This window comes from Hypanus sabinus, chromosome 14 (genome assembly GCF_030144855.1).
Source record: "Hypanus sabinus isolate sHypSab1 chromosome 14, sHypSab1.hap1, whole genome shotgun sequence".
Classification (NCBI taxonomy): domain Eukaryota; kingdom Metazoa; phylum Chordata; class Chondrichthyes; order Myliobatiformes; family Dasyatidae; genus Hypanus; species Hypanus sabinus.
Genome location: NC_082719.1, coordinates 59,561,897 through 59,587,193, shown reverse-complemented (window position 1 = coordinate 59,587,193; position 25,297 = coordinate 59,561,897). Strand labels below are relative to the sequence as shown.

Sequence of the window (25,297 nt, the reverse complement as noted above, 5' to 3'; positions counted from 1 at the left end):
CTCGAGTTTCACCATTTTAATTTCTTGGATCACATTTGGTAACTTAATTCATCTTGAACTTTTTTTGAAATCCTCCACTGATTTGTCCATGGGTCTGTTGCATGTTGAATACTATCTTGTGATCTATTTCCACTTGCTCCATTCTCTAAATTAAAGTCCTCAGATGAACTGTTTTACTTCTGTTTCAAGTACATGCACAGCTTTTTCAATAAAGTTGGGTTTCCTTGAGAAGCTGCCAACCATACCTGGAGTTGAGGCTATTTTCTCAAATACAAGAAATAGATTAGAAAATTGTACTTCATCTAATGTAGAATGTAATATCTTGTCTTTCAAATGCACAGCCAAAATCCACTTTCAAAATTGTGCATGTAAGTAAGATTTAGTTTTATGGGATTGGGTTTTTTTTTTTGAAAGCTTGGCATTTATTATTCCCTATTGTGAATGGGATGGTGAGCCATCCACTGGACATGGATGTTTGTGACCATCCCACAATTCCACTGGGTGAGGCTCTTGCTATATTTGAATTCTGGCTCAAGGGCAGATTTCCAAGTTCTGATATTGCCTTGGAGGGGAGCCTACAAATGATGGTTTTTGTCCTTTTTTAGAATAACCGTCACATTTTCTTTTGAGTCTGCTGTTAAGTGAAGTCTTGAATGTATTACTGCAGTACCTTTTGCAAATAATATGCAGCACTAGAAATGGGAGTGACTAGGATGATAGGTGCCAGTTCACCTTGCAACTTTTCGTGGATGATTTATATTATATATTTGATCTTAAACAATTCCAAGAATGTTGGGAAAAACATTTTTGGTGATACTGTCTGTAATTTGAGTCAAACATACTTACATTTTTTAATGTCTCCTTTTTACCCCATTTACAAGGGGAGAAGGTGCTTCAAACATAGTATTGCATTTGAAGACAGAATATAGTATTAATGGCAAGACTCTTGGCAGTGTGGAGGATCAGAGAGATCTTGGGGTCCATGTCCATAGGACACTCAAAGCTGCTGCTGTGTTGTTGAGGCGTATGGTGTGTTGGCATTTATCAGCTGTGGGATTGAGTTCAAGAGCCATGAGGTAATGTTACAGATATTTAAGACCTTGGTCAGACCACACTTGGAATACTGTGTTCAGTTCTGGTCAGCTCAATATGGGAAGGATGTGGATACTGTAGAAAGAGTACAGAGGAGATTTAAAAGGATGTTGCTTGGATTGGAGAGGGTGCCTTGTGAGAATAGGCTGAGTGAACTTGGCCTTTTCTCCTTGGAGTGACAAAGGATGACAGGTGACCTCATGGAGGTGTATATGATGAAAGGCATTGATCAGAGGCTTTTTCCCAGGGCTGAAATGGCTAACTCAAGAGGCATAGTTTTAAGATGCTTGGAAGTAGGTACAGAGGGAATATTGAGGGTAAGTTCTTCACACAGTGGCGAGTGTACAGAATGCACAGCCAGCAATGGTATTGGAGGTGGATACAATAGGGTCTTTTAAGAGGCCCTTAGATAGGTACGTGGAGCTTAGAAAAATAGAGGACTATATGGCATGGAAATTCTAGGCAGTTTCTAGAGTAGATTACATAGTTGGAACAACATTGTGGACAGAAGGGCCTGTAATGTGCTGTAGATTTCTATGGTTCATGTTGTAGAATTCTCTACTCTGGGCATGGTACAGATGTCCTGTATGATTTTGCTCAGTGCTTGTATGTGACTGGTAAGTGAGCTGTCTTTGATTCATTGTCTCTGTTTTAAGGATCCTTACCTTCTCCAAAGCTGACACTGCGAGAAAGAAAGGTATTAACCTACCATTATTGAGTGTTGCCCAAGTGAACCAGCTGTATCTACTTCAATGTTCCTCAATAGCTCAATCAGGGTCTTTCTTGTCTCTGCTACTTTGTAGGGAGTGTGGAGGAGAATGTGAAAATATATTATCAGCCATGTTTAGTCAGTAACTTCCATCATATTTATTATTGCTTCTTGTATCTAACAGTTTCTAAAGTCTTGTGGGCTAGCAGAGTTTAAATTGTTATCTATCCCATTTATATTTGTTACCCTGGTTTCACTGCAGAGCTTCAAGGTAGATGATGGTCGGGGAGTGGAGGGCATCCCTTTGGATTTGAGCAAGTCCTTCAAGGACCCACGTGTAAGATGGTCTGGAAGGTTAGGTCCCATGAAATTCAGGAAGCATTATCAGCTGAATTCAGCAGATATTGTTGGAATCTTTGTCCTCCAACCTGGAACATCCAATGGTTAAGTGCTGACTATTCTGCTTGCCAAGAGAGTTCTCCATCATGATGATGACCACAGTTTACATACCGTCAAAAGTAGATGTCAAACAAGCAGTCAAAGTACTAAATGTTGTAATTAGCAAAGAAGAAACTGCCTTCCTTTATGCCTTTCAACATCATTGTCGAGGCTGCCACTCAGGCTTGTTTGAAGAAAACTCTGCCCAATTATCATCAACATATCACCTGCAGCACCAGGGGTCCCAACATACTCAACTACTGTTACAATATGATTAGGACTGCCTGCCATTCCAGGCCTAGTCCACATTTCGAGAAATCTGTTGAATTGGCTCTCTTCCTTTACCTGCACGCAGAGGCCAAAGAGCAAGGACAGCAAAGAAGTGGTCACAAGAGGCTGAGGGGTGGCTACTGGATTGCTTTGAGTTGGTAGACTGGGATGTGTTCAAGGACTCAGAGGATCTGAATGAATACACCATGGTTGTCATGGATTTTATAGAAACTTGTAGATGAGTGTGTCCCCACAAACTCATTTAGAACCTTCCCCAACCAGAAGCCCTGGATGAACACTGAGATCTGCAAACTGCTGAGGGCCAGATCAGTGCCATTCAGTTCTGGCAATCAAGTAAATACAAGAGGTCCAGATACGATCCCAGGATAAGCATTTCACATGAAAAATAGCAATTCTGGACCAAACTTGATTCACAGAAGGGTGCTTGACACCTGTGGCAGAATTAGAATGCTATCACCTGCTGCAATGTGAAACCAAGTGACCTAGGTGATTTAAAAAAAAAAGGTTCACTCCCAGATGATCTCGATGTTTTTATGTTCGCTTACATCATGACGTGGAAGCACCAATATGAGAGCATCATTTGGTAGGGTGAGCCCACGGAAATTATCCTGCCCAGGCAGGGAACCTGGCCAAGTATTAAAGACTGTGCTGATCAACTGTCTGGCGTGTTCACTGAGATCTTTAACATCTTGCTTCAGCAGTCTGAGGTACCCACTGCTTCAAGAAGACTTCAGTTACACTGATGCATAAGAAAAACATGGTAACCTACCTCAGTGGCTATCGTCCAGTGGCACTTACATCCCCTTGAAGTGCTTTGAGAGTTTGGTGATGAAACGTCAACTCCAACCTGAAAAGCGATTTGGATCCACTCCAATTTGCCTACCGTCAGGAAAGTTCAACAGCAGATGCAATTTCATACATACATCAGGATGCTCTTGACTACAACTTGGCATTCAATACTATCATCCCCTCAAAACTAATCAATAAGCTTAAAGTTTTAGGCCTTAATACCTCCTTGTGCAACTGAATCCTCAATTTCTTCACTTGCAGAACCCAGTCAGTTCAGATTGGCAAAGTCTCCAGAATCTACCTCAGCACAGGTGCACTGCAAGTCTGTGTGCTTAGCCCTGCTCTTCTCGCTCTTTGCTTATAAGCACAACTCCAAGAGCATACTTGAGTTGCTGATGCTACTGGTTTTGGTTAAATCAAGGGTGGAGACAATTCAGCATATAGGAGGGAGATTAAAAATCTGACTGAGTGGTGTCACGACAACAACCACTCACTCAATGTCAGCAAGACCAAGGAGCTGATTATTGACTTCAGGAGGAGGAAAATGGAGGTCCATAAGCCAGTCCTCTTTTGGGAGTGGGGTACATCAGAGGTAGAGAGGGTCAGCAACTTTAAATTCCTTGATATCATTTCAGAGGATCTGTCCTGGGTAAGTGCCATTTCAAAGGAAGTACAGCAAGTCTCTACTTAAAAGTTTAAGATTTAGCATGCCATCTAAAACTTTGACAAATGTCTATAGGTCATAGATGTGTGTGGAGAGGACATTGGTTGCAAACAGCTTGGTATAGAAACACCACTGCCCTTGTATGGGGAAAAGCCTACAAAAAGTAGTGGATACAACCCAGTATCTGACAGAAAAATCCCTCCCCAGCATTGAGCTCATCGAATTGGAGCACTGCCACAGGAATACAGCATCCATCATCAGGGACCCTCACTATCCAGGCCACGCACTCACTGCTGCCATCAGAAAGAAGGTACAGGAGCCTCAGAATCCACTCCATAAAGTTCAGGAACAGTTATTGCCCCTCAGCCATCAGACTCTTGAACCAGTGGGGATAACCTTCAACTTGACCTGCCCCACCACTAAACTGGTCTCACTGAATGGACTCACTTTCAAGCATTCTTCATCTCATGTTCTCTATTGCTTGTTGTTTATTATTATTTATTTTATATTTGCTGTTCTTTTGCACATTGGTTGTTATCCACCCTTTTGGGTGTGGTCTTCCATTGATTCTATTGTTTCTAGTGTTTACTGTGATTGCCTACAAGAAAACTAATCTAGGTAGTATGTGATGACATAGATGAACTTTTATAATAAATTTCCTTTGAACTTGGCCAATCCAAACTGACTGGGGTCTGCAAGTGAGGAAATCAAGGATCCAATTACACAAGGTGCTTTTGAGGCGAGGTCTTGGGAGCTTATTGATTAGTTTTGAGGGGACGATAATATTGAATGCTGAGCGGTAGGCACGTGAAGAGCATCCTGAAGTATGCATCTTCATTCTCCAGATATTCCAGGGTTGAGTGAAGAGCCAATGAAATGACATGTACTGTTGACCTGTTGTGACGGTAAGAAAATTGGAGAGGATCCAGTCACAAACAAGAGAAAACATGCAGATGCTGGAAATCCAAGCAACTCGTGCAAAATGCTGGAGGAACTCAGCAGGCAAGGCAGCATCTATGGAAATGAGTGAACAGTCACCCTTTCAGCTGAGACTCTTCATCAGGACTGGAGAAATTTATTCTCCAGTCCTGATGAAGGGTCTCTGCCTGAAACACGACAGTACTCTTGAGAAGCTGCCTGTCTTGCAGAGTTCCTCCAACGTTTTGTGTGTGTTGCTTGGAGAGAATCCAAGTTACTTCTCCGGCAAATAAATTAATCTTTAACAAAGAAACATTTTCACTGCCTTTATTCATGCAGAAGTTAACCCTTTATGCTGTTTATTTTAATTTGTATGAAAATTTGAATTAATCCTTCAACAATGGAAAGGCTTTGCATTGTTAGAAGTGAGTAGCTTTCTCCACAATATTCCGCCTCTAGATAACTGTAGTAGCCATGGTTTAGTATTGCAGCTTTTAGCTTGTTAATGGTGCCCTGGCCATTCGGATTGGTATAGAATTTGGCACTAGTTTTTAAGATACTTTTTTTCTGACTGTTGCATGGTAATATGGCTTTTTACTTAAATCTAAAACTTCATCCAGGATGGTTGTATGCAGATACATTATCTGGAGCTGTGACTTGAATTCAAGGTATTCAATGTATATTTGTGTGCCTCCAAACAAAGCTTCTGAAGATAGTTTGTTTGCAAAACACATAGGAAAGATTGCCTTTCATTGACTTGAGCACATTCTTAAGCAGCTGCGGTAGTCTGATTGACCCTGCAATAAGCTTTTTGTAAGGCCTGTGAAGGTGCCTAAAATGTTTTGTTTAACTTCACTCAAGGTCTAACTCTTTAAAAATTGCTCCTGGATCCAATTTTTCCAGTCATGTGGAATGGGCTGCTACAAATATCCCTTCTAAATGCCAGGTACTGGATGTGCACCGGGGTTTTCAAAGCTGAAATTAGTTTTGTTCATACATGCCTCACTTGTGCTAATAAGTTAAACTTGTATGAATCACAATGAAAAGCTTAGATGGTATTTACCATAGCTGTGGTTGTTCAGCAAATTATCATAAAAATTTAAACTGGCAAGCTAACTTTCAGTGCCTTGTTTTGCCATTAAAACATTTGCATCCCAAATTAGTTCATCAGTGCAGTACTCTTGGTTCCTTTGGCTCAAATGTTTCAAAATTGTCCTAGATTGTTATTTTCAAACGTTTGTGAGATACAAGGCTTGTTTTAAACTTTTTTTGGGGAGAGGACATTGCCATGCTGTCTTCAGATGAATCCTCCTTTTGGGAGGGGGGCTGGTTTCAAGCTTTAGACCCAGTAATTTGAAGGACTGGTGGTGATCCATCCATGGCAGCATGGGACATGAGGGGCACCCATGAAGTTGTGTGCCTGTTGTCTTTCTCGTTGATGGTGGAGGTAGCTAAGCTTGATAAATTCTTTTGCAGTAATGTGGCACATTTTCATTGCAACCATTGTTTTGGAGAAAGAAAATGTCATTTGACGGGTGCCAATCAAGCAAGCAGCCTTGTTCTGTTGATTTGGTCTATAGATACAAATGTTTTTTTTTGCAGAGCCACAAATTAGGTTGTGAAGGAATTATGTAAATTTCAAATTCCATTCCAATTTAAAAACTTTTTGTGGAACAAATAGAGAAGTGGAAAACACTTTGTAAATGTGGCCCCACTAGTTGCCTCTAAAACTTGTATCTTTGTAGAGATTTAAGCACTGGACTGTTCATGCATTTTTAAATTTTTTCTACTATAGTAAGTAGTAAATAAGTGAAGTTTGTAAACTGGGGGCAAGTTTAAAGTGAGTCATTAACCCTTAGGAATTTTAGAAGTGCTTTGTGTTGGCACTAATAAACCAGTAGATGAAGCAGCACTGAAATTATAAGCAGAAACCCAGAATGGTCTAGTAAGTATGCATATTAACTTTTCTAGACTTGCCATAAAACCATAGAACATTACAGCACAGAAACAGGCCTTTTGGCCCTTCTTGGCTGTGCCAAACCATTTTTCTGCCTAGTCCCACTGACCTGCACCTGACCCATATCCCTCCATACACCTCTCATCCATGTACCTGTCCAAGTTTTTCTTAAGTGTTAAAAGCGAGCCCGCATTTACCACTTCATCTAGCAGCTCATTCCACACTCCCACCACTCTGTCTGAAGAAGCCCCCCCTAATGTTCCCTTAAACTTTCCCCCCTTCACCTTTAAACCATGTCCTCTGGTTTTTTCTTCCCTGGCCTCAGTGGAAAAAGTCTGCTTGCATTCATTCTACCTATACCCATCATAATTTTATATACCTCTATCAACTCTTCCCCCATTCTTCTAAGCTCCAGGGAATAAAGTCATAACCTATTCAACCTTTCTCTGTAACTCTGTTTTCTCGAATCCCGGCAACATCCTTGTAAACCTTCTCTGCACTCTTTCAACCTTATTAATATCCTTCCTGTAATTCAGTGACCAAAACTGCATATAACACTCCAAATTTTTCCTCACCAATGCCTTATACAACCTCACCATAACAATCCAACTCTTATACTCAATACTTTGATTTATAAAGGCCAATGTACCAGAAAGCGCTCTTTACTATCCTATCTACCTGTGACACTTTTAGGGAGTTTTGTATCTGTATTCCTAGATCCCTCTGTTCTACTGCACTCCTCAGTGCCCTACCATTTACCTTGTATGTTCTGTCTTGGTTTTTCCTTCTGAAGTGCAATACCTCACACTTGTCTGTATTAAACTCCATCTGCCATTTTTCAGCCCATTTTTCCAGCTGTTCCAGATCCCTCTGCAAGCTTTGAAAACCTTCCTCACTGTCCACTACACCTCCAATCTTTGTATCATCAGCAAATTTGCAATTCCAATTTGCCACATTATCATCCAGATCATTGATATAGATGACAAATAACAATGGACCCAGCACTGATCCCTGTGACACACCATTAGTCGCAGGTCTTCACTCAGAGTAGCAATCCTCTACTACCACTCTGACTTCTCCCATTAAGCCAATGTCTAATCCAATTTTCTACCTCACCATGTATACCTAGTGACTGAGTCTTCCTAACTAACCTCCCATGCGGGACCTTGTCAAAGGCCTTACTGAAGTCCATGTAGACGACATCCAGTGCCTTCCCTTCATCCACTTTCCTTGTAACCTCCTCAAAAAAAAAACTCTATTAGATTTGTTAAACATGACCTACCATGCATAAAGCCGTGTTGACTCTCCCTAATAAGTCCTCGTCTATTTAAATACTTGTAGATCCTATCTCTTGGTATTCCTTCCAATAATTTACCTACTACTGATGTCAAACTTACCGGCCTATAATTTCCCTGATTACTTTTAGAACCTTTTTTAAACAATGTGCCACATCTTAATTTTTTCTTGGGCATGAGGAAAATCTTGTGTGGTTATAATTTGCCTTGCAAGATGGTGGGGTTCTGGTGTGGCAGTAGTTGAAAGGAATAACAAACATTGTTGTGAACCTCCTGTTAAGTTGACCACTGCTGGTCCGGAGTTGAAGGCTGAATGAATGATAACTGATTATTTTCCCTTAAATCATTTCACAGAACTAGATGGGTCATTGATACTTAGTTAAGTTGAGCATTTATTTAACTATTGTAGCTTGACTTTATCCAGTTCTCCAGATTTCTGCATGGCTTAAGTAGTCAACTAGTACTATCTTGCAGTAGATGCTTGCTACATTTCCAATGTATTCTGAGCTGCCTTGTTTCTATCATATTTCAGATACTGTCTAAAATTTCACTATCGCCTAAATTGCACCAGGGCCTAATCACCAATGTGCTTGGTAACATAATCCACTTAAGGTTAAACAATTAAGACCTTAAGACAACTTCATTTGACTTTTGATTAATAGAGATGACATCTTCCTTGCAATTAGCTTCATTATACACTGTTAAGGACTTCTTTCATGTCATTGCTTCCTCTGTTTTTGCGACTGTCAATGTTGCAAGTGCCAGTGTGACTTGTTAATACAGTTGCAATGGGATGTAGAAGGATTCTTCATTGCTGCTTCTGTAGCAATTTTACCAGTCTGGGTTGTTGGCTGGCTGAACTCCTGAACCTGGAGGACTGGTGGATCCCTTTTCTGGCCTCCTCTCTTTTGACCTGTTTGGCATGGGTGACCCCACCAAGAGCCAAAGCATAAAACCCTGACCCCATAGCCACATAGCTCTCTGGGTCATTGAGGCACACAAGCCTCCAAGGTTGTAGTCCTCTTGGAGGTTCCTTACTGTTTGCTCTCTAAATTTTCTGAAATGATCTCTTAATGATTCAATCTATTTATAATCAACGTGCATGGAGGAAAAAATTCAGCTCCTGCTAGATCCATCATGTGAATGACTGAAAATGCACTAGGGCCTGTCTGAACTTTAACCCACTAAGCATGAGATTCTGCAGAAGCTGGAAATCCAGAGTAATACACAATGCTGGAAGAACTCAGCAGATCAAGCAGCATCTATGGAAAGTAATAAATAGATGTTTCGGGCTGAGACCCTTCAGGACTGGAAAGGAAGGGGGGGGAATGCCAGAATAAGAAGGTGGGGAGAAGGGTAGGAGTACAAGCTAGAAGGTGAGAGTTGAAGCCAGGTGTGTGAGGGAGTGGGATGAAGTAAGACGCTGGGAGTTGACAGGTGGAAAAGGTAAAGGGCTGGAGAAGGGATCTGATAGGACAGTGGACCATCACAGAAAGGGAAGGTATAGGGGCACCAGGGGGTGGTGATGGGCAGGTGAAATGAAAAGGGAGGGTGGCGGGGCAAGTTACCAGAAGTTGGAGAAATCTATGTTCATGCCATCAGGTTGGAGGCTATCTAGACAGAGTATGAGGTGTTGCTCCTCCAACATGAAAGAAGCTTTATCATGGCAGAAGAGGCCATGTCAGATTGGGTATTGGAATAGTTGGCCAGTGGGAGGTCCTGCTTTTTGCAGATGGAGTGGAGGTGCTTGACAGAGCAGTCCCCCAGTCTATGGTGAGCCTCACCAATGTTGAGAAGGACATATTGGGAGCACTGGACACATTTGATGACCCCAACAGATTCACAGGTGGTGTTCCCTCACCTAGAAGGACTGTTTGGGGCCCTGAATGGGGGGGTGAAGGCAGGTGTAGCACTTCTGTTGCCTGTAGGGGTAAGTGCTAGGAGGGAGATTAGGGAAAGACAAGGACAAGAAAATCAAAAGGAGTGCTCTCTGAATAAAGGGTGGTGGTAGGGGTGGGATGGTAAAGATGTTTGGTGTTGGGGTCCTGTTGTAGGCCTGTTGGAGACTCGTGGGTTGGTAGCTGAGGACGAGAGGAACTATCACTCTTAAGGTCATAGGAAAATGGGCTGAGCACAATGTCTGGAGAATGAAGATATTGGTGAGGGCAGGAAAGAAGCTTCCCCCACCCCTTTTTTTGAAGGAGGAAATCTGTCCTGGAGAGAAAAGCCTCATCCTGAGAACAGATGCGGCAGAAACATAGACTGTTTATTCATTTCCAGAGGATCTGCCTCCAATATTTTCTGTGTTAGTTTAACCCACTGGTCACGGGCCTGTAACATCTGTAGTTCGGTATCAAATGTAGTTAAGGCTGGTATGAAATGAGTTGTATTTTATCAGAGTAATTGTTTTGTGTTGATTAGATATTTCCCCGATAAAATTTAGTACCAATTTAAATATATTTGCACCTAGCGTTTGGTATGTAAATATGCCCAAACTGGAAACTCTCCTAGTACTTAGGTTGGTTTACTGTTCACTAAAAATGCGTTGCTGAGTCTGCAGGGTGAAATCATCGTTGAAATTGTAACTTGCTTTACTGGCGAGTGTAGCGTGATTATGGCTTGATCTTAAAAACTATTTTGCACTTTGAATGATTTTGCTGTCGTCTGCATTCTTGCCGATGCGGTTTGGGAAAAGTGATTTGCTGTGCAACGTTTCACGCTAATTTATCCCGAGGAGATCCGACACTCCCCTTTCAGTGACGAAAGTGCCAGTGGCTGGTGGTGAATTTTGGCCCGGTTACTCGCTTGGATCTGGAAGTGCAGCTCAGCGGCATTGCTACGTTAATTAAGAGACAGCTTTCAGGATTGTTCGCAGATTTTAGTGAAGGAGTATTGCCAAGACTTAAACATTCCAACCAGTCTGGGGAGGAAAAAAAAGTAAATACTTGCTCTTTGTACTGCATAGCTGAGTTAATCCACAAAAGCAGTCCCGCGAGTTTTAATGGTTTGGTTTACGGTGTATCTCCATTTCCAGAATGTCGCAATTGGCAGTGCAGCCAAATAATGAATGCCTGCCTCTGTTTAATGCAGAGGAAGTTTTCATGATTCACTACTTGCTTTTCAGTTCGCTATCCTGTTCCTGATAACCATCTTATGGTAAGTTGCTTTTCACTGAGCCAGTAATTGTGAATTACAACCGTTCGGTTTGTAACTCTCTCTCCAACTTGCTGTTTTTATGTGCAGTCGTCCACTTTAAGAACAGCTCAAAGGCAACAATACTAATTTCTTGGATTAGATTAAAAATAACTGTAGCCAACATGCAATTTTAGAAATTCCGACAGTTCATTGGAAAGTTTTTCAAAACATACTTCGTTTGCAGCTCCTTTAGTGAGTGTGAGGCGTTTAGTAGTTGAATTGAAATACTCGTTGAAGCTCTGAAATGATTTGAATCAAAAATGAAATTGTCCTTAAATTGGAAATTCATTGCAGTGCTCTGAATGATAATTGTTACATACAACGCCATTTTTCAGTTTACCTGTGTGTAGCCATGGGTGGCTTCAGACTGAAAGACAGTTGGCACTGATCTTGCCCTCTTTCCTCGACACCCCCTCCCAACGGAAGTAGAAAGCCTAACTTGTTTTTATGAGCAGTTGGGATCGTAATAACTGTTTTTGAGAGTGACTTTAGTTCTGAAAGCAATCTCTATCTCCTTTCAATGTTGAAGCCTCTTCACCCTACCAAGTTTCTGCTGGTTCACAGAGTAATACCTATTCATCTTGCAAATTATCCTCCTTACTTTGCCATCAATGCTCCTGGGTTTATAAGTGCATGTTTACACACTAGGTCTACTTTACTGTCCAATTATTGACTTGCATATCTTTGAGATATGGGAAAGAACCAAAACACCAAGAGTAAGCCACTGAATCAACAAATGGCTTCCCCTGACCACCTGGCAAAATTCTTGGTTTAATAGAATCTTGGATGATGCCCTTGCGGGGAGTCCGGAATGGAACATTAGAGTGGCGTGGCGTGGAATGCCCATCAGAGCTGACAGTCAGGCCTCTGCCGGCCATGGTTCTCTGACAGTACAGTTGTGGATTTTCTGATCCTTCCAGTGCATTTGAAGGCTTGCAGATAGTGGATAAATGTTGACTTGCAAAGTTGTACTCGCTAAAGTCGTAATATGCAGAAACAAATACTTTAGCTGGCATACCTGGCTAACAATTTGATACCTATAATCCCATTTGTTCCCAGTACTTGACAATTCAAATGCTTGGCCTGGTGGTCTCTCCCTACTCCATTCAAAATTTCAGGCATATTGCTTGGGAGGAATATTGAGGATGGAAAAATTTCATTAAATATCTATTGGGGTAAGGGATTTGGTCATTTCCAATGTATACTTATTGCATCACAATTTGCAATTGACATTCTTTATTTTTCACTGTAGTGTATTGCTTGGTCCTGATGGAATACAGTGCTAATGTGGGATTGTCCTTCTGTAGTATAGATAAAGATGAATTAAGCTCTTAAATAATTTGCAGGGAAGTGCTTTTAGTATAGCTAGCTCATATAAAGCTGCTATTGATATTGTTTAAGTTCCGGACTGCAGAACACTAATCAATCTTTCAGAGTACCAGTAATTGTTTGAAATCAATCAGCTGCAGAGATGTAGATTTGGAGAGCATTATCGGAAGTGTTCAAACCAATAAACCTATCAGATGCTCTTTATATCGTACTTCAGGAATGCTCCTGAATTGTGGTTTTAAGCTACTTGATGCTGTTGCACAATTATAGAACATCGGCGTTAACTGCAGAAACAAACTATGAAACAAAGTCGTTTGATCTAATGGGTCATTGTAGCTTGACTTGAAAAGTCAGATCAAGTCAAAATAGCAACTACGCTTCTGGAAAGGAACATTAAATAAGTTTGCTGATTAATATCTTGCCTTAATTGTTCCTTAGAAATAGTAACATCACTGGCATATGTTGTGAAATTTGTTAACTTTGCAGCAGCAGTGGAATACAATACACTCAGATTCTGCATAGTATTATTCCCTCAGTGCTGATTCATTACAACGTAATTATTCGATTTTTAATGAAATTTAAATGACAAATTCATTCTAAACAACACTTGAAACTTAAGATCAGCCGCCATTACAGTAAACATTCAATCAGCCAATGAGAATGCTTTACATATGCTCTGAGCCACTTGCAACCAGTCATGTATTACTTCACGCCTATTTATTCCATTTTTTTCACCCATAATGTCTGGAAAATGGCCTGCAACTTCCAGTAATGGTAGTACATCTAAAGTGTCTGTGAAAAAGCATTAGCATGGATGTGAAGCTACAAGTGATGTGGTGTGAGGATGTTAACAATGGCAATTTTGAAGAGTTACTGCATTCTCATGGTGAGAGCCTTAATAACGAACAACTTCAAGAATTGGCAAAGTTACGCATCCTGAGGGTATGGATATAGAGAAGCGGAAACACCAGTAGGAAACCTCACCACAAAATTCCTCAGCACTAGCGTCACCACAGCCATGGACCAGTTCATTTATAATGACCTTGACTGGGAGCGAAGCAATAAAGCAAAGAGGGGTGTTCTCGGCATGATTTCACGCTACCAGGACTGCTTCACGAGAGGAAACTTGAGAAAAGGTCAAATCTCAATTGCTACTTGAAGAAGCCAAAGTTAGAGAACCCATAGCCTGATTCCCCCCACCTTAAGATGTAACCACTACCTGCTGCTGCCCCCGCCCCCCCCCCCCCCACAGCTGCTGCTTCACTGATGCACAGGTTAGGAATATCACATCTTGGTTTTGATATTTTTAAAAATCAGGCGGACATGTCCGTTTATGTAATATTATAATGACCCCACATAGCACTGATAAACAGAGCTCCACCTCTGAGGGACACATCCTCAGCATTAAGCAGGGTCTGAGTGTACATGATAGAGGAAAAAACAATTTGTATTATTTATATATATATATATATTATAGTAAAAAGTCAGGTAGTGTTCATGGGTTCAATATCCATTCAGAAATCAGCTGGCAGAGGGAAAGGATTGGTTCCTTAAGTAGAAACCAATTCTTCTTGAGCAATATTTAATTTTGAGGGTGTGCTTCTGGATGGCTTTGCCATAAAAGCAATGATGGAAACATTCCACAGTTTAAGGAGCATTTGTGGGCAGAGAATGTTTTTGATCAAGACTCCTCTGTTCAAGTGTATTTACTCTTTTCAGTTTCCTCCAAAATCAGCCTAAACAGGTTGTTTGAAAAGTCTGAAGTGCTGCAATCAGATTTTTGCCTTTCACTGTACTGCTGCCTTAAAACAAAAAAAATTAAGTTACAAAATAGCACAAGAAAAAGTAATGTAGTGTTTACAGACCGTTCAGAAATCTGATTGCAGACTAGTTTTTTTTGATGCAGGGATAAGTGTTTTAAGCGTGCCAAAGATCTGAAAGGTAATCAAAAGCATAAATACCTAGAAAGGTTCTGCAGGAGAAAAGGGCATCAGAACAGTTAACAGCATGAATGGTACAAGAGTGGTGCAATTGCCAATTAGGTTAAAGTAAGGAGAAATAATGGCTATAAGCAATATTAATCTCTGCCATGAATACAGTGAATTATGTTCATTGGGCCATAGATTAATTGGGGCAGCCACTTGTTTGGGACAACTTTTAAAGAGCAAAAACTAATCAAAAAAATATCTGGGGTTCCCTTAGTGTTTGGGACACTATGCCACTTACGAGTGAGAAACTGTTCAGCAACAGTTCCCTGTCCCATTTACCAGTTGTGTGCACTTTTGTATGCATTAGAAACTAAGGCACATAAGCAGTTGCACATGCTTGTATTATGTTGTCCATTTAGGCCAACAGTTGCCGATTCAAACAGCAATGAATTTTGATGCTTTTTAAAATTTTGACTTTGTGCAAGAAGGCAATGAGTGCAGTCCATTATCTGCAGTAGGTGGCTGCACTGATTGTGTTCATTTATAATCAACCAAAAGAACACAGCAGTATGAACGGGCTTAGTTCCCCACGTGATAACTGTTAGGAGTTAATAGTTGTACTGTTGTAAATTATTGGTAGTCTTCTAATTTATTATGTATTTCATTTAAATACATAATTTGTTGCTCAGTTAAATGGTAGTTTGTCTTTTTTGTACAGAATCAGGTTTATTATCATGTGACATGAAATTTGTTACTTTAGAAGCAGCAGTTCAATGCAATACTTAATCTAACAAACAATAAATAAAATAAAATATAAATAAGTAAATCAATTACTGAATACATATTGAATAGATTTTTAAAAACATGCAAAAACAGAAATACTGCATATTTTAAAAAGATGAGGTAGTGTCCAAAGATTCAATGAATTTAGGAATTGGATGGCAGAAGGGAAGAAGCTGTTCCTGAATCACTGAGTGTGTGCCTTCAGGCTTTGGTACCTCCTACCTGATGGTAACAGAGAGAAAAGGGCATGCCCTGGGTGCTGGAGGTCCTTAATAATGGACTCTGCCTTTCTGAGACAGCGCTCCCTGAAGATGTCCTGGCTACTTCGTAGGCTAGTACCCAAGTTGGAGCTGACTAAATTTACAATGTTCTGCAGCTTCTTCCAGTCCTGTGCAGTAGCTCCTCCATACCAGACAGTGCTGCAGCCTGTCAGAATAATCTCCATGGTATAAACTACAGAAGTTTTCGAGTGTATTTGTTGACATGCCAAATCTCTTAAAACTCCTAATAAAGTATAGCTGCTGTCTTGCCTTCTTTATAACTACATTGATATGTTGGGACCAGGTTAAATCCTCAGATCTTGACACCCAGGAGCTTGACACTGCTTACTCTCCACTCTCTAAACTCTACCTTTCAACTATTTCCATGAAAGTTCAGCTAATTTGGGCAGCCACTTAATTGGCCCAAATGTATTGGTCCTGATGTGTCCCAATTAATCTGAATCCATTGTTTGCACTTGAGATGCTAGCACCAACAAAGAATGGTTGACCTAGTGGTTTGTCTTTGCAAGGAGACAAAGACCATTTTTTTGAATGAAAGCAGTGGAAAAGGTGGACAACAGTTAAGAACAAGATCAGCACATAGAATTTTAGCTCAATAGATGAGGGAATGAATTGTGAGAATTACCAAGGGAAGATATGAGGAGCAGGTAAATGGTGGGGCAATTGGGCAATTCTCTAGTCTTTAGGGAAGAACTGGATTGTATTGAAATTGCTTGAAAAATGTATTGCAGACAGTGCCAGGGATTAGGATACTACAGATAAATATAGAAGTAGCTTCTAGTAAATGTTGTGGCATAATACGGCAATATTTACTAGAAGCTTTAATCTTAGTGGTCCTCCAATGAAACATAATCACAATGTCTTAAAGATATATCTAAACCACTGCATTCTGCTGAAGCATTCAAAGTAAAGGAATCATGCACTGTTAATTTAAGGATTTGGTTTACGTCTTGAGCCTTTTGGTTCTAAGATTGCTGCTGATGTGCTGCCTTTGTGATTGCTTCATTGTTCCATGGTATGATCTTCTAGGATGTTGACACCCAGGAGCTTGAAGCTGCTCATCCCTTCCATTGCTGAATCAGTGGCTCACAACTTTAGTGAGCTGATGTGATCATTGAATAAGTTCAAAGATAAATTGAGGAGTGGGCATAAAAAGTAATGGGGACAGAGTAGGAAGATAGTAAAATCATAAAACCCTTAATTAGAAATTCAAGTAAAGATGCAAAAGGTTGTACCTTCTGGCCTATTGAGCCACTCCCCCCAGCAACCCACTACAGTGGCATACAAAAGTTTGGGCACCCCTGGTCAAAATTTCTGTTACTGTGAATAGCTAAGCGAGTAAGAAATGACCTGATTTCCAAAAGGCATAAAGTTAAAGATGACACATTTCTTTAATATTTTAAGCAAGATTACTTTTTTTCCATCTTTTACAGTTTCAAAATAACAAAAAAGTAAAAGGGCCTGAAGCAAAAGCTTAGGCACCCTGCATGGTCAGTACTTAGTAACACCCCCTTTGGCAAGTATCACAGCTTGTAAATGCTTTCTGTAGCCAGCTCAGAGTCTTTCAATTCTTGTTTGGGGGATTTTTGCCCATTCTTCCTTGCAAAAGACTTCTAGTTCTGCGAGATTCTTGGGCCGTCTTGCATGCCCAAGGTCTATCAAAAGAGGATAGACCTTTTGAGGTCTATCCACAGATTTTCGATGATGTTTAGATCGGGAGACTGTGAGGGCTAACTTGCACCTGTTGAGGTAGTCCATTGTGGATTTTGAGGTGTGTTTAGGATCATTATCCTGTTGTAGAAGCCATCCTCTTTTCATCTTCAGCTTTTTTTTCCCCACAGATGGTGTGATGTTTGCTTCCAGAATTTGCTGGTATTGAATTCATTCTTCCCTCTACCAGTGAAATGTTCCCTGTGCCACTGCTGCAACGCAAGCCCGAAGCATGATCGATCCACCCCCGTGCTTAACAGTTAGAGGTGTTCTTTTCATGAAATTCTGCACCTTTTCTTCTTCAAACTTACCTTTGCTCATTGTGGCCAAAAAGCTCTATTTTAACTTCATCAGTCCTCAGGACTTGTTTCCAAAATGCATCAGGCTTGTTTAGATGTTCCTTTGCAAATTTCTGACACTGAATTTTGTGTTGAGAATGCAGGAAAGGTTTTCTTATGATGACTCTTCCATGAAGGTCATATTTGTGCAGGTGTCGCTGCACAGTAGAACAGTGCACCACCACTCCTGAATCTGCTAAATCTTCCTGAAGGTCTTTTGCAGTTTGGGGTTTTGCTTGGGGTTTTGATTTGTCTTTCTAGCAATCCTGCAAGCAGTTCTCTTAGAAAGTTTTCTTAGTCTACCAGACCTCAACTTGACATCCACAGTTACTGTTAACTGCCATTTCTTAATTACATTACAATCTGAGGAAACGGGTACCTGAAAACGCTTTGCTATCTTCTTGTAGTCTTCTCCTGATTTGTGGGCATCGTTTATTTTAATTTTCAGAGTGCTAGGCAGCTGCTTAGAGGAGCCCATGGCTGCTGTTTGTTGGGACAAGGCTTGAGGAGTCAGGGTATTTATAAAGCTTTGAAATTTGTATCACCTGGTCTTTCCTAACGATGACTGTAAACAAGCCATAGCTCTAACAAGCTCTTTAAGGTCTGAGACCTTGGTAAAAGTTGTGAGAGCTCAAATCTCTTGGGGTGCCCAAACTTTTGCATGGTGCTCCTTTTTTCACTCTAAAATTGTACAAAGCAAATATAATACACTGTTCTTGCTTAAAATGTTGAAAAGAATGTTTCATCTTTAACTTTGACTTTTGGAGATCAGTTCATCTACTCACAACCACCCACAGTAACAGAAATTTTGACTAGGGGTGTCCAAACTTTTACATGCCACTGCATTTAAACCAGGCATAATCACAAAGCAATTTACAATGACCAATTAACCTATAACTGGTATGTCTTTGTAGTGTGGGAAGAAACCCATGTGATCATGGTTAGGACTTGCAAACTATTTAAGCCAGTGTTATAAATGAACTCTGAGCCCCAAGCTGTAATAATGTTGTGCTGTCAGGTATGCTGACTATTCCAAAATGTTGATCTTTTCAGTATTGCAGCGTTCCTGGCCTGCCACAAAGAAAATTGATGATTGGCTAAACAGCACAGGCCTTTTGACCCAAATTGTTCAGGGTGTTAATGGTCAGGCTGATTGAGGCTCAAGTTTGTCATTTCAGCGTATATGTGCACCCTGCCAAACAAACAAAGTTCCTCTTGACCAAGGTGCACAACACAGTACATATAACTCATTGAACACTTAAGTAATATTAACACATAATGTGCATTAACATCACAGTATGGTGAGACTTGGGTGATGGCAGCCTCTTCATGTGGGGGAAGAAGCTGTTTCCATTGTAACAGTCCTTGTCCTAATGTTATGGTATGTTCTGTTTGATGGCGGGTCACGGAGATTGTAGGATAAATGTGCGGGATCACTGACAATGCTAAGGGCCCTGCATACAGTGTTTCTGGTAAGTATCTGGCAGGGGTGTGGAAGAGACTTTCCAGTGATTCTTTCTGTACAGTCCTTTGTAGGGTTTTGGGGTCAGATGCCTTGCAATTCCTGTACCAGATGGTGGTGCTCCACTAAAAATGGTTAGAATGGAATGGGAGATTTTCAGTCTGCTCTAAGTTGAGCCATTGTTGTGCTTTTTGCCCACATTCCTCAAACATTTCAAAAGTACTTGGACAGGTACATGGATAGGAAAAATTTAATAGTACTTCAACTGCTTCCTCTGGTAGCTCATTCTATATGTGGACCATCATCTAGATGGAAAAAGTTGCCCCTCCCTCCAGGTTCATTTAAATCTTTCAATTCACTTTAACCTTATGTCCTCTACTTCTCGATCCTCAGCCTCCTTGGGGATAGACTGTGTATTGACCCCATCTATGCCCCTCAAGGTATTGTACACCTCTGCACAATCACTTCTCATTCTCCTACATTCCCATGAATAAGAACTGAACCTGCTCAACCTCTTCAGGTAACTCAGTCCCTTGAGTCCTGACAACATCCTTGGAAGTATTTTATGCACTGTTTCCAGCTTAATGATGATGTTTGTAACAGGGTGACCAAAACAAAAGTGTTCCCCAATGTGGCTTCAACATCTTGTACAACTGCCAGATGACATCCCAAGTTCTATAATCAATGCACAGATTGAATACCAGTGCTCGAAAAGCTGATTTCAACACCAGTCTACCTGTGATGGATGCTTTAAGATTTGATTAGATTATCTTGTACATATCCTTGTACCATAAATTACAGAAAATTAAGAATGTTTTCATTGCCTTTTCTTTCCAGCTGCAGACTACATTTGGTATGACATCTCACAAAACTGAAATTCTTCCCTAGTTGTGATGTAGCAGGTGTAATCTGGAGTTCATTCACTTGGGCCTCATTTCAGTTTTCTTACTGTGCTCTCTACTGCCAATAATTGAGTTGATTGCAGGATGTACTGTAGTGTTTTTTTTTGCATTGTATGCTATTATCTCTGCTCTTAATCATTGAATACAGTGCATATCCAAGAATTTTGTTTTCTTGTGAATGCTATTTCTGTCATGTACCTGTGACATTACTGCAAGTAAGGTTTTGTATTGCCTCTGTGCATATGCATACTAGTGCACATGCCAATAAAACTGATTTCGACATACTCAGCGTATAGGATTCATGTTAATGAAGCGAAACTAAGCCCAAGGCTCCAGTTTTTAGATTAAAGATAATTCATAGTGAATGAATACAGTCAGGTATCCAAACTAGATTGTTATGATTTGGTCATGCCCTTAATTTGGACAACAGGGTTCATGAGAATTGAGCTGACAATGGCTAAATTGTGAAATTGCTAAGACTGGTGATGCTGGCTTAGATCCAAATCTGTGACAGTACTCCAATCTGATTCCTGCAATAAAAATAGCTTGGAAATTGTCCGTGTCCTTCCTCTTCAGTGATGTGACCTCCAGAGAGAAATATGACCCTATTAGTTTTACATGCTCACTGGTGCACTGCATCAATAATACTGTCAGATCTTAATCTGAGGAAAGCCAAACTAATTATGGTCAAGTTCAGCAAGAGTCGCTGAAATAGGACTCCAATAAAAAGCAATTCTCTTGAATTAAGTTTAAAATCTGTAAGGTTAATGCATCTCCTATTCCTTCAGTGGATTTGCCCTTTCAAACATGGTAGTGTAGTGGTTAGTGTAATTCTATTACCATGCCAGGGGCCACTAAGGAGTTCATGCGTTCTCCCTATGACCATGTAGGTTTTCTCAAGGTGCTCATCAGAAACATGAGGGTTAGTAAGTTATGGGTACTGGAAGCGTGGCCACTTTTGCAAACTGCTGTCAGCTCATCCTTGGGCTGTGATTTTTGTGGATGATGCAATTTACTGTATTCTTTGATCTACGTGTAATAAAGCCAATCTCAAAGCAACATTCCAACAGCCCTGTTCACAAACAGCAACATGGGTACATGTATTTGAAGAAGTTTAAATGTCAGTTCATGATTGGCATTTAACAGCCAATGTGCTAGTGTATGGATGGAACATTTGAACAAGATTATTAATAGCATCCATTTTGTTAACTGGACATTTGTGACCTTGGCTAGTCTTTGTGCTTTGTTTATGATGTGTTCCATAATTCTTTTTTGGTCATCATAATCTTTCGTAATTGACTGGTTTTGCATTCTAGTTTATAGCACCAAAAAGAATAGTTAAATGAATTTTGGTGGAGCAGAATACTTAACTCTTAATTATACAAAGCAGAGGTAGAGTTAAATATTCAAAGGTTTCAGATGTATATTTAATGTCAGAGAAATGTATACAATATACATCCTGTAAGTCTTTTTCTTCACAACCGTCCATGAAAAGGAGTGACTAAAGAATGAATGACAGTTAAATGTTAGAACCCCAAAGCTCCTCTTCTCACATGTAAGCAGCAGCAAAGCAATCCCCCCCACCAGTAAAAAAGCATCTGCGCCTCCCAATGAGCACTCAAGTGTGCAGCAAAGCATCTATAAAGACAATTTCAATAAAAGGTAATTTCAGTCTCTCTCTTCCCCTCCCCCTCCGAGGAAAAATGAGGTGCCTCCATTTCACAGCAAGAGGGGAGACGTAACAAACAACTTGCTGATTTATAATGTTAAAAGTCGGTGTCACTTTTTATGAGCTTGGTGCCCAAAGAACTCGGGCCTGTGGGCACACAGCCAGCTCGCTGCTTTCGATGTTCCGTCTCCCACGACACCGATTCCCTGCAGAGGCCACCCGCCTCCAGAACCATGAAATCCTGGACCTCCGAAGGCGAGCTAATCTTCTATGCCATGTCCTTGGTATATCAAGTAATGCCCAGTTGTGAGACCTTGAGAGCAGGTCTCATTCCCACAAAAAAAAACAGTCAGCATGTATTTTCAGGTCAGAGTCTTCAAAAGAACCCTGAAAGGGAAAATAGAGATATTAAAGATGGAAATAGAACGGTTTCTGAAGACGCAAGCAAAGGAATCACTGTTATTTTGCTCTAAAATTCACTTATTTTGTAAACTTTTTTCTAATGCTATAAATTAGAATGCTCTTACCCAAATGCAAGTTCTGCATTTGGTGGAAAATGTTCTTAAAGAATTTATTAAGCTTTAGAGGGATTGTAGTAAGAGAATGATGAAAGTTGGGAATGAAGGGAAAGGAGTAAAAGATTAGGAATGATAGAGGTTCAAGAAGTTGTTTGAAGTTTAGGTAAAGATACAATGATGTTTGCAGAGTTTGAAATGTATTTCAAAGGCAATAAATAAATTGTTGAAAATGCAAGCTAGCAATCTTAAAGCAAAATAAAAACATCTGCTGGCATTCGGGCTTTCATGATCAGACTATGTAACAGTTTCTTCCCCCAAGCTTTCAGACTCCTCAATACCTAGTGCCTGGCCTGACACCTTGCCCTATTGTCCTGTTTATTACTTACTGTAATGCCTGCACTCTTTTGTGCACTTTATGCCGTCCTGGGTTGGTCTGTAGTCTAGTGTAGTTTTTTCTGTTATGTAGTTCAGTCTAGTTTTTGTAATGTCATGTAACACCATGGTCCTGAAAGTCTCATTTTTACTATACTGTACCAGCAGTTATGGTCAAAATGACAATAAAAGTGACGACTTGAAATTAATGCAAAAATAATGGACATGCAAGGGAGCTATGTAATTGGTGTTGGTTGAGTTCCTAGAAAATGGCCAATTTGTGTTTTCATTAGTACAAAGCTCAACTGGGCATGTCAAGTAATGCAAATTAGTGAATTATTTTAATGAATTTCATGAGTGAAAATTATTCATATTTTTGTAAATTTCTATTTCTATTTGTAAATTGTTGTTCGTAAATTTCTGTAAGGACAAGTTTCTGTAACATGAATGACTTTAACAAAGAGGCTAATTGTATTTGGCAAGTTGCACAATTTCTGGAAGGAGAAACACTACTAGGCCAAGGACCTTAAGCAGAATTAGTTACAATTAAAGGCAATTTCTTATTTTGATAACAAACGAGAAAATCTGCCGATGTTGGAAATCCAAGTAACACAAAATGATGGTGGAACTCAGCAGGCCAGGCAGCATCTTTGGAAAAGTGTTGACATTTTGGGCCAGGACTGCTTGCTGAACAGTCTTGGCTTGAAACATTGAATGTACTCTTTTCTGTAGATACTGTCTGGCCTGAGTGTCTCCAGCATTTTGTGTTGCTTATTTTGATTGTCAAGGTAATACATTTTCGCTTGTTTTAAAAGTTAATGCAGGAGAATTCATTTGAATGCTATGATGAAGCAGCTGTGTTGAATCTGAAAGCGTGGATGTATAAACCATCAGGGAATATCCAATAATATCCAAGGGTATTATTGTTGAAGTCCTTTGCTTTCTTCCCCCCCCCCCCCCAGGTAGTGGTTCAAAACAAGGAGCAGAGAGAATTGTAAAAGCAAGAGGAATTGAATTCTTTGGATACAGTGTGACTTTTGATCTTGGAGACTGCCAACAGTTTCTGAAGAAGCTTGGAGGAAGACATGGCAATAAATGATTTATTATTGATAACAGGCAAGGTTGTGAGGGGAAGATCTAGAAGTTGCAGAAGAAAAATGAGTGCTGAAATAATTCTAATACTGAATCATTTTGACAACTTTCCATTTATCAATCTGTAGACGCGAAATTACCGTTAACTTGCTTTGCTAAACAGATTGATTGATTACTTTTTGACCTTCAGTATTCTGTGGAAGAGGAAGTTTGGGATAATTGTAGAGCTACCAATGAATTCATGAAGCTGTACAAGTTAAAAAATGCCTTCAGATGAATGCAACTGAGGAGAATCAGAATTGGGTTTAATGTCACTGGTATATGGCATGGAATAGTTTTGTGGCAGCAGTATATTGCAATACACAAAACTAAAATTTACAAAATGTATAGTTTAAAAAAAAATTAAACTAGTGCAAAATGGGCAAAAAGGTTCATGGGTTTATTGTCCATTCAGAAGTCTGATGGTAGAGCTGAAGCTGTTCCTGAAACATTGTGTATCTTCAGACTCGTGTATCACATTGATGGTAGCAGTGAGAAGAAAGCATGTCCTGGGTGATGGGGATCCTTAATGATGGATGCAGCCTTTTGAGGCTGTCTAAAAAATCTGTCTAAAATTGCACTGGACTGAATACAGATTCTGAGCTTCACCACATGTATAGCTCTCTGTTCAGATACTGGAATGATGCCTTTAATGTAAATAGGAGTTTGTGGCAGGTTTACATATTAATGATTAACTTGTTGATCTATGTGGAGCTTTTGGAAGTATCTCAAGACTTGTTCATGCACTAGACTAGCCAAAGAGGAACCATCACTGGACTTGTGAAAATTGGGAATAGTCTTTCTCTGCAGTAAAATCAAAAGTATACTACACATTAAAGAATCACTACTGTAATTTACTTGGAGTAATTTTTGTGAATCTCCTTTGAACCCTCTCCAGTTTCAGCACATCCTTCCTAAGGTAAAGGGCCCAAACCTGCTCATAATACTCCGAGAGGTCTCACCAGTGTTTTATGAAGTTTCAACATTGCATCCTTGCGTTTCTATTCAAGTGCTAACATTGCAATTACTTTCCTCACCACAAATTCAATCTGCAAATTAACCTTTGGGGAATTCTGTACAAGGACTCCCAAGTCACTTTGTGCCTCAATTTATTGTATTTTCTTAGCATTTAGTAAATAGTCAACCCTTTCATTTCTTCTACCAAAGTGCTTGACCATATGCCTCCCAACAGTGTATTCTGTCTGCCATATTTTTGCCCATTCTCCTAATCTGTTTTGAGGAAGTAGAGAGGATATAGGACTATCTACCCCTCCATCTGCCTTCATATCATCTGCTAATGTTGCAATAAAGCTATCAGTTCCATCATATAAATTATTGACAAAATGTAAAAAGAATTGCCCCCAACACAGACCCCGGCAGCCAGTCAGAAAAGGCACCTTTTATTCCCAGTCTTTGCCACCTGCAAATCAGCCATTGCCTTATCCATACTAGAATCTTTCCTGTAATGCCATGGGCTTATAGCTTGTTAGCCTCATTTGTGGCACATTATCAAAGGCCTTCTGAAA

General features: G+C 40.2%; 1 protein-coding gene across 1 annotated transcript in view; it reads left to right on the top strand.

The window, feature by feature from the left end:
• Window positions 1–13,487: 13,487 nt before the first annotated feature.
• The window catches only part of mtus1b (microtubule associated tumor suppressor 1b), a 128,246-nt gene continuing 116,436 nt past the window's right edge, over window positions 13,488–25,297 (top strand). Inside the window, exon 1 of the mRNA XM_059988636.1 lies at window positions 13,488–13,619. Within this exon, the coding sequence (XP_059844619.1) occupies window positions 13,488–13,619 (132 nt within the window). The remainder of the gene's footprint in view (window positions 13,620–25,297) is intronic.